At 46.6% G+C, this 16,531-nt stretch overlaps 1 protein-coding gene across 1 annotated transcript in view; it reads right to left on the bottom strand.

Annotated features, from left to right (window-relative positions):
- GNA15 (G protein subunit alpha 15) overlaps nucleotides 1-11,550 on the bottom strand; it is a 178,527-nt gene extending 166,977 nt beyond the window's left edge. Inside the window, exon 1 of the mRNA XM_075338089.1 lies at nucleotides 10,902-11,550. Coding sequence (XP_075194204.1) covers nucleotides 10,902-11,046 — 145 coding nt within the window. The 5' untranslated portion in view covers nucleotides 11,047-11,550. The remainder of the gene's footprint in view (nucleotides 1-10,901) is intronic.
- Between the last annotated feature and the right edge of the window lie 4,981 nt (nucleotides 11,551-16,531).

Raw genomic sequence — 16,531 nt, 5'->3', positions numbered from 1 at the left:
TTTGGAGTGTATGTACCCCCTCCTTTACTGTTGGAGGCTGTATATCCGGGTATATTGCCAAGAATACGTGATTGATTGTTCAAAACGCACTCAGTCCTGTTGATGAATCTGAGGTCCCCCTGATGGGAGTTATTTGACACTCTGGGAGGTTTTTTATAGATTCATGTGAACATATTGCATGGTCCAGTGTGGGCATCTATAACCAGTCTAGTATTTACTAGGATCCCAACTTCAGTGGGTTATGAGTAACTCAGGAATTATCAATCAGAAAGGTGAAAAAGTCATCCTGACACATTTTATGATAAATCAGCCATACAGACAGCACGGTTGTCCCCCTATATTTCTTTGAAGTGGCAATCAGCGATTATTGATCTGTCCAAAGACGGAAAATTCTCTCAAGAAATTGTTGAAAAGCCCCTGATGAGCCCCTGATATTGACAAGGGCGAAACGCGTCGGGCATTTCTTGAATTGAGTTCTATAAGAAATGTTACTTACCTCCTATTGGGCATTTGTTGGTTTCTCATTAAGTGTGACTCATCTGTCGACCTCTAACTGAGCACATTGACCTATGTAGAAGTTTGACTCATCTATACCCTTAGTTGAGCTCATAGACATATGGAACATCTGACGACTTCCCTATGCCCCGTATCCCTACTCGTCTGAGTGGTGATACAGACAAATTAGCCACTGCGGACCGAGCACCTCTTCCTCACTGTGGTGTTACTACTGTAGGGGTTGTTTCCATCTGAGAGGGATCATGGTTACCATTAGGGAGGGCAAAACCCAGGGATAGCCGTCGTTTGAACGGGGGCGTCTTCACATTAGGACGCCGACCCCCGTAGTGAGGAAGGAAGAGTGATAGGGATAGATAATCCTTCCTCTATCTTCATCTTGCTTTTAATTGTATGTTATGTACGTGCATTTGATATTAATAAAATTATACGATTTTATATAAAAGTAGTAAGAATTTGGTTTTGGTAAGCCATTATACTAGCAAACACTGAGTGAACCTAGTGGCATCCTAAACGTGGCTGTTGGACTGCTGTATAGTCCCAGTAGTGCACAGATATTTGCAGCACCTCTGCCTGCATTGCACACTCAAACTCATTATAACTAAGCCATTATACTAGCAAACACTGAGTGAACCTAGTGGCATCCTATACGTGGCTATTGGACTTCTGTATAGTCCCACTAGTGCAAAGATATTTGCAGCACGTCTGTCTGCATTGCACACTCAAACTCATTATAACTAAGCCATTATACTAGCAAAAACTGCTGCAACTTAGTGGCATACAAAAAGTGGCTGTTGTACTCCATTTGTGCCCCACAGGTGCCAAGCTATTTACAGCACCTCTGCAGGACACCCTCCTGCTCTGTTTTTAATAAGCTATAATGATAGCATAAAATACTGCCATTTAGTGGCATCATAGAACTGGCTGTTGTATTTCATTATTGTCCCACTGGTGCCAAGCTATTTCTAGCACCTCTGCATGACACCCTCATGCACATTTTGCTACGCTAATGTTATAGCAAACTCAGGGAATTCCTTGCTGCATTTGATCATTCGGAGGGATAGAAAGTGAGGCTTCCTTTATCTTTTCCTTCTGTTCATAGTCATCATCTCCAAGTCCACACCCGAAGAGCAATTTCTCCTCCACGTCTAAGTGTGGAGAGGCAGCTAGTGCGCATGCGTGTGCCGATTTACCCCAGCTGCAGCCTAACTACAGTGTTTCGCCTAGTGAGTATGCTCAGCCTGACTGTGCCATTCCTGACGCTGAGTCTTCATTTCGGGATACAGCGCATGCTCCCACACTTAGTGTGAAAAGCCTCTTTGCACAGGTACTTGCATTCCGTGCCGGGTCTAAGTCCTGTTTTGTGCCTAGACACCATGCTAAAGCTGATGGCTTGCAGAGGCCCGCCCCTATGACTTGTCACCTCATTATTGATGGTCAGACGATGACTGGTGAGGTGTTTGTGTCGTGGCAGCCATGAGGTCATTATTGAAGTTCCGGTTCCAAATAGGACGCTAGTTATGCCACTCATGACGTGTCACTCTGCTTTTGTCTCCAGGAGGTGCATTGTGGTCCACCCTGGTTTGGGGCGGACCCAGGTTATAAAACGGGCTGGAGCCAACAAGGAGGTGCGCAGTCTTCTATTATGCTCCGAAAGAGCACACCTCCATGTGTTGAACCCATTGCGGCTTTAGGCCAGAGGTAGGCAGGGATAGGGTGTCGATGCAGGCCGCCACCACAGTTGGTAACGCAGAACGGTTAAGACCAGCTCCTGTCCTACAAGTCCTGCTTGTGCAGCCCAGTGGCATTAACAGGCCTGCTGCTGCTGATGCGCCTGCTGTCCACAGGTGTGGCCCCAATGCACACGGTCAGCGTACTCAATGGCCCCTGTGATGTTAACAGGGAGTTCCTGGGCTGGGTGGGCGTGTAGACCCTGTGACGCTAACAGGGCTCCCAGTCTCCAGATTCGAGTGGCGTCTAACTCGGTTCAGGCTACTATTAGTTTCATAGCCACACAGCTCTGTATCCTCCACCTAACCTTCAGTTGCCAACCTCTCCTTTTCCATCTGGGAGCACGGTGGACACTGACTGCTGATGGGGATATATACCTTTCTCTTTCTTTTCTTATTAATTTTCGTTATATACCGGTAACATAGTATATACCACCTTATCCAAATCTGCCAGTCCCACTGTAACAGATGGTGTTTCTTCATCAAATGTTACTGTTGCTTAACCACCAAATCCATGGACAAAAACTTTTTTCCCCTTTCCAACACACCTGTTCCCCTTTCCACCAGCATTTGTCCTTTTTCAACTCATTTGGTATATGACCAAAAGTGCAACTCTGCAGGGACACCGTACTCAATGCCATTTCAGCACAGCAGCCAGCCCTCGGTCCCTCACATGTGGACAAGTAAAAGACCATTTCCTCCTATCCATGACAAAGCATTGAGATTCACTCTGTGCAGCACTGGTGTTTACTGGAAAAGCAAATCTAAGAATCCGTACCACCTTCTGCAGATACTCCTGTATACGTGCGTCCCTTTCTATAGCAGGAATTATTTCACCAAATTTTGTCTTGTACCGGGGATCTAACAGTGTGGCAACCCAGTAGTTAGCATTACTTCGAATTCGTACAATCCGAGGGTCATGTTGTAGGTAGTGCAGCAAGAAGGCGCTCACGTGTCTTGTGCATCCAGGATGACAAAGTCCTTGGTTTCTTGGTGGCAGAGAGGTGAGAATTGTGCCTCCTTCCTCTGCCCTCTCCCCCCAACCTCGCACAACCGAAATGTGAGCAAGCTCTCACTCATCTGCTGAGTCTTCCATGCCCATCGCAAGTTCATCCTCCATTTCTTCATGGGCTCCTGCACCTTCCTCAACAATTTTTGCTGATACTATGCGCCCTTGTTAATCCCTATCCCCCACCATGACTGCCGCCTAGGTGCCGCTCAACGTATGGACCTTGTACATTTTATTATCCCTTCTGCATATGACTCTTCCTGTACTTCCTCCCCTTCCTCTTGGACCAGCACCTGACTCCGAATAATGCTTACAGTGTGCTCCATCTTGTAGATGACCAGAATTGTCACGCTGAGAATGGCATCGCTAGTGCTAAACATCTTCGTCGACATTTGTAAACTGTGTAGAAGGGTGCATAGGTCCTTGATCTGACACCACTCCAGCAGCGTGATCTGCACCACCTCTGGATCAAGTTAGCCCAGGGTATACATCATACCGTATTTCAGCAGGGCTCTGTGGTGCTGCCACCGACGCTGCAACATGTGCAGATTCCAATTCCTGCATGTCGGAACATCGCATTTCCGGCGTTTAACCGCCAGACCCTAAGACTTCAGGAGCGATGAAAGTTGTTGAGCTGCTGGGTGCGAAGGATGAAAGTGAGCACATAGCAGCGTGCCCGCTGCACAAGGCCATGTAGGCCGGGATGGTATTTTAAAAATTGCTGGACAACCAGGTTCAACACGTGAGCCATACAAGGCACGTGTGCCACATTGCCCTGAGGAAGGGTCGCAGACTGGTTTGCATCATTGTCACACCCGACCTTCCCTGGCTGCTGGTTGAGTCGAGACAACCATTGATGAAACTCGGTCTCACTCTCCAGAGCTAACCGTCCACAATTCCTCAGCGGTGTCTCACATTTCCCCTACATTTCAAAGTAAACATTTGACCGCCTGATGGTCTTGAGCTCTGCTGCCAGCATAGTAAGGAGGTGTGTGGGATTCCTTGGGCGCAGTTACAATGCGGGTGGCCTGACCACACAGGGTTTGGGCCGAGGTGGAGGACCCAAACGAGGTTGAGGAGGCAGAAGCAGTGGAGGAACTTGTACATACAGATGAAGGATTGACACACAAGTAGTGTGGACGGCAAGACTTGTACAGCAAACCCTTCTCCATCTCTCACCATAGTTACCCAGTGCCCAGTCAGCAACATGTAACTCTCTTGTCCATGCTTACTGGTCCAAGTATCTGTGGTGAAATGCACCCTGTCACACACAGAGCTTCTCAAGGAATCGGTGAGGTTGTGTGCGACCTGCTGTGGTAGCGCGGGCACGCCTTTCTTGGAGAAGGAGTGACGACTGGCCATCGGCTCTTGGGGCACTGCAATGGGCATAAGGTCTCGAAAATCCTCGATCTCAAAAGGGTGTAAAGGCAGCCTTTCTGTTGCCAACAAGTTGCAGATGATGAAACTCAACCTCTTAGGCATGTCATGCCCTTCGAAAATCATGTAAAACACAGCGAGGGGACTCCAACCACAGTCTCCCTCGTTGCCACTAATTGGGCCACACACACCCCACTTGACTGGCATGAGTTGACTCCCCCCTTTTGAAAAAGAAAAAGATGCTTTGCATGAAGCACTCTCAAAAATACGCGTGCCTTTCCCGTCCCCTGGCTGACCCAGGGGAAGAAAAGTCCTCTGAGAGCCATGACTTGTTCATCTTGGTTCTTTTAGAAACACAGTGAGGGGACTCCAACCACAGTCTCCCTCGTTGCCACTAACTGGGCCACACACACCCCACTTGACTGGCATCAGTTGACCCCCCTTTTGAAAAAGAAAAAGATGCTTTGCATGAAGCACTCTCAAAAATACGCGTGCCTTTCCCATCCCCTGGCTGACCCAGGGGAAGAAAAGTCCTCTGAGAGCCATGACTTGTTCATCTTGGTTCTTTTAGAAACAGAGCGAGGGGACTCCAACCACAGTCTCCCTCGTTGCCACTAATTGGGCCACACACACCCCACTTGACTGGCATCAGTTGACCCCCCTTTTGAAAAAGAAAAAGATGCTTTGCATGAAGCACTCTCAAAAATACGCGTGCCTTTCCCATCCCCTGGCTGACCCAGGGGAAGAAAAGTCCTCTGAGAGCCATGACTTGTTCATCTTGGTTCTTTTAGAAACACAGCGAGGGGACTCCAACCACAGTCTCCCTCGTTGCCACTAATTGGGCCACACACACCCCACTTGACTGGCATCAGTTGACGCCCCTTTTGAAAAAGAAAAAGATGCTTTGCATGAAGCACTCTCAAAAGTACGCGTGCCTTTCCCATCCCCTGGCTGACCCAGGGAAAGAAAAGTCCTCTGAGAGCCATGTCCACATTGTCAGTGGACAGACACGTGTGCTTATCTGCCAGCAGACCCCCAGCAGCACTGAAGACAGGTTCCGAGAGAACGCTGGCTGCAGGACACAACAAGATCCCCAAGGCGTACGTGGCGAGCTCAGGCAATTTATCCAGATTGGAAGCCTAAAATGAGCAGGGCTCAAGTTGCACAGTAATGGCATCGATGTTTCCTTGCATATACTCATATATCTGTGTCTCCTCCTCTTTTTCCTTGTCCAGCTCTTTTGTTTTCGCATGAGTATATGTCCTTGTCACTTTCCCATGTGTTTGTGTTGTGTTGTGAGTTGTTTGTCACCTTTTGGGTGAGGGTGTTTTCGAGGTGTTTTTATGTGTTTGTGATTGCCTGCCATTGTTTCCTATGCAGTTCGAGTTCGGTTCGTCGAACGTTCAACGAACCGAACTCGAACGGGACCTCCGTTCGGCGAACCGACCTTGAGCCGAACCGCGACCGGTTCGCTCATCTCTAGTCATGACCAATTGAGGAATCTGTACAGGAAATAAATCTGAAGAGATTCTTAGGTACATTTCCCAGAACTTCAGCAGACGTTTGATGACTATCTAGATTCATGCAAATATAACTAGGGAGGGCCTTTGTAAGGACTACCTACATTCCGTGCATCCAAAAAGAATAATAATGATACAACTTGGCAAGTCTTCAATTCAAAAGTCATTGTTTTGTATATATGATTTCAGTTCTTGCAGACTTGTCCATCTGTGTTTTTTACCTTACATGATGTCTGATACTGTTTATGTTAATTTGTGACCTCTGAACATGGGCACAATGTGGCAGACAGTTTCACAATGGTAGGTTAAAGGCTGCTTTACATGCAGCGACATCGCTGCGATGTCGCTGGTGAAATCACCCGCACCCGTCGGTTGTGCGTCACGGGCAAATCGCTGCCCGTGACGTACAACATCGCTCGGACCCGTCACACGTACTTACCTGCCTAGCGACGTTGCTGTGGCCGGCGAACCGCCTCCTTTCTAAGGGAGCGGTTCGTGCAGCGTCACAGCGACATCACACGGCAGCCGTCCAATAGAAGTGGAGGGGCGGAGAGCAGCCAAAAGAAAGTGACGCCCACCTCGTTGCCGGAGGACGCAGGTACGGTGTTGTTCCTTGTTCCTGGGGTGTGACATGTAGCGATGTGTGCTGCCTCAGGAAAGATGAACAACCTGCGTCCTGCAACAGCAACGATATTTGGGATTAGAACGACGTGTGAACGATTAACGATTTTTGATCGTCAGCGGTCGTTCGTACGTGTCACACGCAACAACGTCGCTAACGAGGACGGATGTGCGTCACGAATTCCGTGACCCCAATGACATCTCGTTAGTGATGTTGTTGCATGTAAAGTCCCCTTTAGTCTCTCTCCAGGGCCAATGCTTGACCCCAGAATCGGAGGCATCGTTTTTGGTAGTAGAATTCAAGATAATTGTATGTGATTGTGCTACAATAATGGGCGATTCTGCTTCCTCATTAATTACATTTTTCATGCACATAAGACTTGGCTCCTACTGTTACACTGCTAAGCACTCCATCTGAGGGAGGAGGGGGACATCTTTAGCCATAGTACAGATGTACTCACTGATGTATCTGTCGCGGGCGGAGGAGGGGACGCCACGCTCTCCCACTGCTCGGGTCCGGCTGCCGCTGCTGCTGTGGCCTGCTGCTGCACGGTGGCTCGAGCGATGGGCCGGATCCCGGGGACTCGAGCGGCGCTCCTCGCCCGTGAGTGAAAGGGGATTGGTTTTTGGGATTGTTTATTGTCCGTGACGCCACCCACGGTTGTGGTGATTGTGTGGACACCACCGCTGCTCTGTATGGGGATCCCGGGAGCGGTGACAGGGAGAAGCAAAGTTGTTGGTTCTCCCCTCCGTGGGTAGGGGGTAGTTGTCCCGGGGCCCAGTGATGAGGTGGGTGATGCAGGGCTTGGTGGGGTGCAGGGACGCGGGGGCAGCGCTGTGCCGCACAGCACTGTGGTACTCACTCAGCCTGAGACGATGACACAGTTCTCGGTAAAACAAACGGCTGGAAAGACGGTTCCCACGGACGGCTGCCGTTGCTATTCCCCAGTAGTTGACGGTGACGGTCCCTTTTCCTGCACCTAAATTGATGTTGGTAGCGATGGGTTCCCACCGGTAACCCGCTCCCCGGCTTGGATATGGGCTGGAGGAGCGCTACTTTGCCCGCAGGCGCTGGCCCTGAGAAACTGGTGCCCTGGTGGTGGCGGTGTCTCTCTCCAACGGTTGGACTTTTGCCTTCAATCGGGACTTGGTTGTTGGGAGACCCAGAGGTCCCCTTCACTAACGGATTTGGCAAATTCACGGCGACTCCTAGCCTTGCCGGGATCCGAAAGGCCCCTGCCACTGGTGCTGGCTTTGTATACCGCTCCGGTACCGCCGGGCCACCACCCGTCCGCGGTCCTTTCGGCAACCTCCGGTCAGCCGCTCCTGCAGACAGTCACCGCCGTCTGCTGACCTTGCTGTCTCAGTCCGGGGCACACACCCGGACCAGCTTCAGGCTTTCTACAAACTGTCACTTTTTCTGTCACTCCTCTCACTGTCCTCCTTTACCACTTCCTTCTACTTCCTCCTCCTAACTCATCTAAAACTCAACTGCCTGGTTTTCCCGCCTCCAGGGCTGTGAATTCCTCGGTGGGCGGAGCCAACTGCCTGGCCCACCCCCTGGTGTGGACATCAGCCCCTGGAGGAAAGCAACAAGGATTTTTGGTTAGCCTTGGTGTTCCTATCTGGGGTGTAGGGTGTGGTGGTGTTATGACCTGTGACCCCTGGCTTGCCCAGGGTGTCACATATCCATTTACTGTAGAAACAAAGGATGAAAGAACGTACATTTAGACTGTTTTAACCCCCCGTCGTTCAACAGAGGGGCTCAGAGCCCAAATTTACATCCCACAGGCACATACACTACAGCGTCAGCTGTTGTTTCACTTGAGGCACCACCCAATACAGTGTTCTTCTCCTATCCTTGTTCTATTCAATGTCCGTGTATGTTTTGTAAAGGTCTAATAAAACAAAATGTCACATTTATACTGTGGATTGGATGACATGAATAAAAATTATTTCTTACATCTACTTGAGAGTGCCAGGTTCTCTATGTATTGATATTTATGGTGTGGGACCCTATCTGAGCGAAAAAATAAAATCCAGGAGTGCCATATAGCCTACTTCCTTTGCACTAGTCGGTTTCATTTTAGAAAATGGACCAGTCAGGGATTACGTTTGAGAGTGCTCAGCATAAAGCACTGTAGAAATGTGAACACAACCTTAATCCAGTATTTTATTAAAATGTATCTGTTGCAAATGTTGAGATTTAGCCCAGATTTGATAGAGTTTTAATGATATTTGTTATCAAAACACTGCTTGGAAAATTATAATACATTGTAAAATATTTGTTAGATTGGGTCACTGGGTTCTCTTAAGTGAAAATGTACTTTTTCGGGGTTAAAGTTGTCATACTCTTGAACTATTTCTGCTGACTCGATAATAACATCGCACTTGGCTCAGCTGCAAGTACATGCTTATTTTAATGGGGTAAGGGCAATGAGCCACTGGTAGACACCTTGGTGGCTCATCTCCCACAGGAAAAAAAGACACATGTTCAACTCTCCTTTCCCTGAAACATCTGTCATTGGGGGACAGCCAGCATGGATCCATTGTGGACAGGTACTTCCACAGGTGTATGGCCAAGTAGGCTATCTTCATACAGTCCAAGCTGAATACTGTGGTGCTAGCAATTACCTGCACAATCACCCTGAGGGTAAGATACTTGGATTACATCTGAATTGGCCACTCACAGTAATAACAAATTGGATAATTATCCTTTTGCTTGTCCTCGGACCAATATGACTAGATTTAGGCTATATTCCTCTAGGGAACCTTTTAGAGGCACTGTGGCATAATGACATGTGCTCCTGTCATATCACTGAAACACCACCAAAACAACTTCTAGGAAATGCACACTACATATTCTGCATGGCTGACTCACATATCTGATGAATTACATATCTTTTCTAGTCTTGAGAGTTGAAATTTGTTTCTGAGCTCTACTTATTAAAAGTGTATTTAGCTGGGCTGATTTTAGCCTGTTCTCATTAACTACATACATGTCGAATGGTGCTAGTATACTGGCCTGTGTACAAATTCAGCCAAAAACTGATGGCGACAAAGTGATATTTATGAGGGTTGTTCGTCATTAAAAATGTATTTTTTTTAAAGGCATGGGTTGTATGACTTTCCATCACCCTTGTGGATCCAGAGCAGGCTGGTGGTCAACACCAGCTATAAAAGAGAGTATGTGTCGCTTCGATGTCCCAAGACAATCTGTGATTGCCTGCAGAGGTCAGATGACTTGAACAACACATCAACATATGTTTATTTGACTTACATGCGGTATCAGTGACCTGACCACTGCAGCAAATCTCATCACTTTCAGTGTAGACACTGAGAACAAAGCGGCCTGTGGTGGATCCATGGTGTTGACAGGAGGTGAACATGCCTCTATTTGGAATTTATTCTTATGAATGCTCATTTCACAATTACCAACTCATTTAAAAGGGCCTTAAGATATAAAAGTCCAATATGGTTCACAGGCTTCCAGAGATTGTCCAGATTGAGGGAGGCTACATTCACAGCATTCCATAGACCGCTATGCAGACCCATTGACCTCTATTGAGTCTGTGCACCATTCTACAATATCTGGCTTAGTAATACTATCTCAGAATTTGAGCAATTGGTGGCACCCGCAAGACCTCCAATGATAAACATTCCGTGTGCTACAACAAATCTAAATTTAGTTTAGATTATTTACCCTCAAGCTTTCAAGTGTTTGAGACAAAGAACAAAATCCTCACAATGAGGGTGGTGGTGTGAAAAAAAACACAAAAATTGCAGGACAATATTACCCATCTTTAGGAAATAGCCTCTTTAGTTTGGCATTGGTAGCTCTCTAGGTCGTCAGCAAACAATCATCTACCAAGATCTATACATTATTTTTTAATTATTATTTCTGCTTCTCGTCACAATCTAAGATGCATGTTCAGGATACACACTTGGTGAATCTCCCAGCATATCCTCTGAACATGTGCCAACTGTAATCTTACGTGGTTTTGCTGCAGCTTTGCCACTACTTCTAGGAAAATGTTGTGGCTGCTGTAGAAACTTACTGCAAAATACCAAAACAATGTATATGTGCATGTGTGTCAATAGCTAATAATTACCACCACCAGTAACTCTTACCCAATAGCAGGAGTTTCAGCACGCTGTTGTCCACTTTTTTGTGAGTCTTAAGCATTCTACTAATCTCTCTGTTGATAGCCAATGCCATCTTATCTTCCTCGGACAAGCTGGGAGGGCAGAAGCACCACAGGCACCACCACGGCATATCAGTAATCTCACTTGTAGATTCCTATAGCAAACCACGTCAAAATGAAGGCAGTCTCATCACTTGTCCAATTTTAGCAATCAGGCTAAAGTTAATTGATATCTCAATGTCAACCTCAAGCTCTCACGCATTCTTCAATTGGTTTGGATTAATCTGGTATATTTCTGGTCCACATTCGGTTTCCAAAGCCAGTATTGCCTGACTTACCTTTTCTTTGTTAATTAGAAAAGTGAATAATTCCTTGGTTTAGAATAATCAATATGTAAGAAGGCTGCTCAATTTTGGTGCAGCAGCGATGAATCCCCAGATGATGATTTCTTAGAAAGGCTCAGAAACTTAAGTAAGAAAGGATGGTTGCATAGTTCAGAAAAGGTACAGTCACTGTTTACCCAGTAGTCCACTTATACCAATTCTTCAGGCCAGTTGGCCGCCTACATGAGAGATACTCAAAGTATTTCAGAGACTGTGGTCCGACTCAAGTGGAGACTGGATAAGGAAACAAGTTTTTCAAGCTGACAGTTCTCGACCGCACCTGTGCTATGTATTCCTCCTCTTCACATAAGCCAGCCAAACAGGTTATGAGCTCAAATCTGCCTCCCTCCTTGTGGTAGGCTAAGGACATAATTACCAATAGAGTAAAAAAGAAGAATAGTGGAGAAGATTTGGGAGTTTACTCCTCCAACACAAGTGATACTGATGACAATACGCAGTATAATTCTGGGGTTAGTTTCTCTTAACCAGGTGTTGCATTCAACACAAAACATGTCTGACTTAAAGGGAATGTGTCATCAGAAAATGACTCATTGTTTAGATCAAGTTATTTAGTTAAATATATTTTTTATCTCCATCTCACAATCTTTATTACAAATAAAAAAGTAGAGAATTTGCAATTTTTCACACTGCAACTTTTTACTCTGTAACTTCCTATTGTTTCAGAAAAAATCACATGTACATTAGCCACAATGAATAGATCCTGATCTTATCTTTTGCATTGAAACATCTAATAAGTGTGTGCAAAGCTCATTGTAAAGGAAGGGGGAGCAGGCCTGCTGTGACATTGCCTATTATGAATGATTGATTATGTCGCGCCCAGGGATATGGGGTACTCGGTCCCGGTCAGTGTCTCTCTTGGGAATGTCGGTGGTGGCCATTGCCTGGTTCCATGCCCTGGGTCCTTTCTGTAATGGGGTGTATTTACAGGGGATTTAGGTTAGTGTTCATACGTGACACCACTTGTGGTGTTGCGGCTATATATGTATAGAGCCGCCGCTGCAGAATGTCACTACTGGGGCTGGTGGTAATTGCAGCCTGGATGGTAGGCCCTCCGCAAGCAGGGCCGGGCCCCAGAGGATAGGTGTTGTGGCGGGCGTTGGAAGAAGGTAGTCCACACGGAGGTATAGTGCAACTGGTTTTTACTCACTGCTGGTAGGTGGTAACAGGTTACCCGAGGCCGGCTGGTTTCACCTTCAGGTCCCCTTCGTCTCAGTGCCAGTTCAGTACTCTGGTACCTTCTTCCCCTGCACCTGTCTCTGGTAAATGGGTCCCCATGGCGTAGAGCAATTGGGGGTCCCCGTCCGGTGGTTTGTCCACTTCCGTCCGCCTGATGGTAGCGTGAAGCCTGTGGGGTTGGAGTCTCTGGTCCTGTCCCCGGTTCTCCCTTTGCTACTGAGTCTTCGGATTTTTAGGGGCAGCAAGATCCTTGATGGTCCCCTCGCTTTGTAGGTGTTAACAGGTCGGCTTGAAGCTCTTTCCTATCCTAGGGTTCTGTACCCCGTCGGTGTGCAGTTCCAGGAGTACTCCACCGTACTCCACCAGCAACTACTCTCCTGTGTACCTGGTTACCGTTAACCTGAGTGAGGACGTTGCTTCACTTTCAACTTCACTCCTCTACGCTGTCAACTCACCCTGACTACTCTCCACAGTCTGCCCCTCCCACCTGGTCAACTAGTGGACAGGTTTGGCTCCACCTATAGGAGGCCATCCATTGGTCCGACCCTAGCTAAGTACAATTGTATGGGTGATTGTTGGGGAAAAACTGGGATTACCTGGGTTTTTGGTGTTACCGACACTGGTCTCCCGGGGACCTAGGGGGTAGGCCCTGCATGCATCCTTGTGGGGATGCAGAACCTTGTAGCATCCTGATGGCTTCAGGGGCGCTACAATTCTATGTTATCAGCTGTGTATACAGGTGATACCCCTCATTGAAACCCTGAATCTGATGATAATAACTCTACTGATGTTACGTCACCACCAGAGTTTGCTCCAGCGACTTCTACTCCTATCGACAGGTGACGCTGTTTTCCTACCGTGGATGGTGCTGGTGATGGAAGAGAAGTCGATGCCAGCGGCGCAGGCTCCGCTCATCCACTGGGCTGGGTTTCCTTGGGATCTTCAGTACCCCTGTCTGACTATAGGTGGCGTGTGTCTTCCAGCTGAAGTTACCATCATTCAGCTACAGCCAATGGGAAGACACCACACCCTTCTTAATTCCCCTCCTGTCTGCTGACCACTGCCAGAGATAGTTCTGATATTATGGTTCCTGTTCCACCATATTCTGTTTTGTGATTCTGGTGTTCTGACTTCGGCTTGTTTCCTGACTACCTCTCCTGCCTGCTTTTTATGTACCTTGCTGAGCTCTGCTACGTTTTCTGTTTACGTGCTTGTGTACCGATTCTGTCCCTGTTTTGCAATTCCTGGATTGACCCTGCCTGACTACTACTCTCTCGGACTGCAGCCTTCCACAGGTAGTGATCTCCAGGGCCCTGTGTAATTCCAAATCCCTGTATAGGGGTTAAAGGGTTTCAGGGTTCTGGGGATCCTGCTTGGTGAAGTGGTTTCCCTCTAGCCTGTCCATTACAGCCCGTCAGAGTCTGTGGATCCAGGCAGGCGTTACAACTGAAAACACTTCCTGTAAGGTTCTGGGGTCTAAAAAACTATCAGTGTCCCAGGTGAAAATTGCATTGTTATTGATTTTATTTTTTTAGATCATTCTATGAAATTAAATATTGTCCTATTTGTTTGTTTTTAAACCATAAGTTTTTTATTGAATTACAACAATCATACAAATTATGGGTAGTATTATTTATTTCCATTTGTGTCCAGTCTGTTATTCTTAATAGGAAACAATTATCCATATTCTGATTTCCGGTTTCCAAATATTAACAATCAATATGTAACTTCAAAACCCCAATGATTATACCTCTACTTCGGCACCAGATGAACGCGAGCACCAGTGTTCCCCTTTTCCTATTCTCGCCTGGAATCGGAGTAATCCATCCACTTCCCCCATGTGATTTCAAACTTGAACCCTCTATTGTTACTGATTGCTATCATTCTCTCCATGCTGCAATTATGTCGCATCTTGGCTCTTAGTCTTGAGAAGTCGGTACCTGCGATGTTTTCCATTTGCTCGCAATGCACACTCTTACCACTGTCAAGAATTGTACGGTTATTATTACGTCGTTGTGGTCCATGTCTTCCAGACCTAAGGACAGCAAGGCAGTTTCGGACCCCAGCTCCATATTATAACCCAGTATTGAGCTTAAGCACTGTTGTGTCTCTGTCCAAACTGGTTGAATCAACTCACACTCCCACTAGATGTGAAGCAAAGAGTCCGGCTGTTTGCTACACCTCCAACATGTGTCTGAAATTTGAGGATATATTTTTTGTAGGGGTGCTGGTGTATGATACCATCTGTATAGAATTTTCCTTGATGTTTCCAGGTGGTTAATACAGTGAGACATTTTTTTGTGTATTTGAAAGGAGTGATCCCATTGTTCTTCCCGGAATTGTGTTTTTAAGTCAGTGTCCCATCTCTTCACAAATGGTAGGGAGTGCGAGCTGCGTGTGTCATTCAGAGCCTCATACGCCTTTGATATCCCTCCCTTTGTGTCTTTTTTAACCTCAAAAAAATTTTCATTTGGTGACACCAACTCCTGTTGTTCTGTTTTCACACTTGATAGTAAGTGTCTAATTTGGAGGTATTTGTAGAAGTCCCTCTGATTTACCCCAAATATGCTAACGAGATCACCAAACGGTCTAAATTCCCGGATGTTCATAATGTCTCCTACTTTAATTATACTTTTTGAGATCCAATCTCCCATGTCTATATTTTGGATTAAGTTACCCATAACTTGCTTTGGAAGCTTATGTATTCTCGTAGGGAGTAATTTCTGCCCTATCGCATGCATTAAGCAAGTGTTCGTGCCTGCTCATATTGTGGGGTGTCCTGGCAATTGCTCTTTTTTGGCCAAGCGGAGGTGCCACATATATGAGGCCATGGAGGGGTGCCCCACTATTTGCGCCTCCAATTTTACCCAGGATTTTGGAGAGTTCCCATCCCACCAGTAACTTAGCTGGTCTAGCATCGTGGCTCGGTAGTATGCCCGTACACATGGGCAACCTATCCCCCCGGATTTTATTGGCATGAACAGGAATTTCGCTGATACTCTCGCTCTTTGTCGGTTCCATATATAATTCATTAAAGCTGATTGGAGCTTGTTGAGGGTATGCAGTATAATTTGAATGGGTAGGTTGCGAAAGTAATATAAAATTTGGGGTAGTACCATCATTTTTACTACTAATATCCGGCCCAACCAGGATATCATTGCCTTGGGAAATGATTGTATTTCCTTATGGATATTTTGCAATAAATGTGCATAATTTATTTTCCCCAGGTGTTTGATCGGATAAGTTCATTGAATCCCTAGGTATGGAATTGTGTTAGCCTTCCAAGTCAGTGGATATTGATCCATTAGTTTCTGTTTTGTGGCCTGTGGGATGCCCATATCAAGGATTAAGCATTTACTTAAATTAATTTTATAATAGCTAGCTTGCCCGAATTGGGTAATTATTCTAAATATATGGGGCAGGGAGACCTCAGGATTCGTGACACACAGTATGACGTCGTCAGCAAATAGACCCAATTTGCTCTCCAAAACGCCCACGCTGATCCCGGTAATTTCTTTCTCCATTCTTATGGCTTGGGCAAACGGTTCCATCAATAGGACGAATATCAGTGGAGAGAGAGGGCACCCCTGTCTTGTTCCATTTGTGATATTAAAACCTGGAGACAGGTACCCGTTTGTATATACCTGGGCCGATTGGCCTAGAATATAGTGTCATAATGGAAGACAGGATGGGTCCCCCAAAGCCAAAGTTTCTAAGCGTCCTCTCCATGAATCCCCGGTGGATTCTGTCAAACGCCTTCTCCGCATCCAGTGATAGGAGCAGAGAAGGCGTTCGACTCCCCTCCTCCTCAGCGATTAAATCGATGAGGCGTCTGGTTCCATCACTGGTTTGTTTATTTTTGACAAATCCGACTTGATCCCAGTGGATTAGCTCGGGAAGGATGTGCAGGAGTCTTAGAGACAGTGCTTTAGCAAATAATTTGACGTCCGTATTCAATAGTGAAATTGGCCGCAAGTTTGCCGGGATGTCTGGGTCCTTTCCTGGCTTGGGTAGGGTAATAATATGAGCGTTCAAC

Source organism: Anomaloglossus baeobatrachus, chromosome 1, assembly GCF_048569485.1.
Source record: "Anomaloglossus baeobatrachus isolate aAnoBae1 chromosome 1, aAnoBae1.hap1, whole genome shotgun sequence".
In the NCBI taxonomy this organism is placed as follows: Eukaryota; Metazoa; Chordata; class Amphibia; order Anura; family Aromobatidae; genus Anomaloglossus; species Anomaloglossus baeobatrachus.
This window is presented reverse-complemented; position numbering and strand designations above follow the sequence as displayed.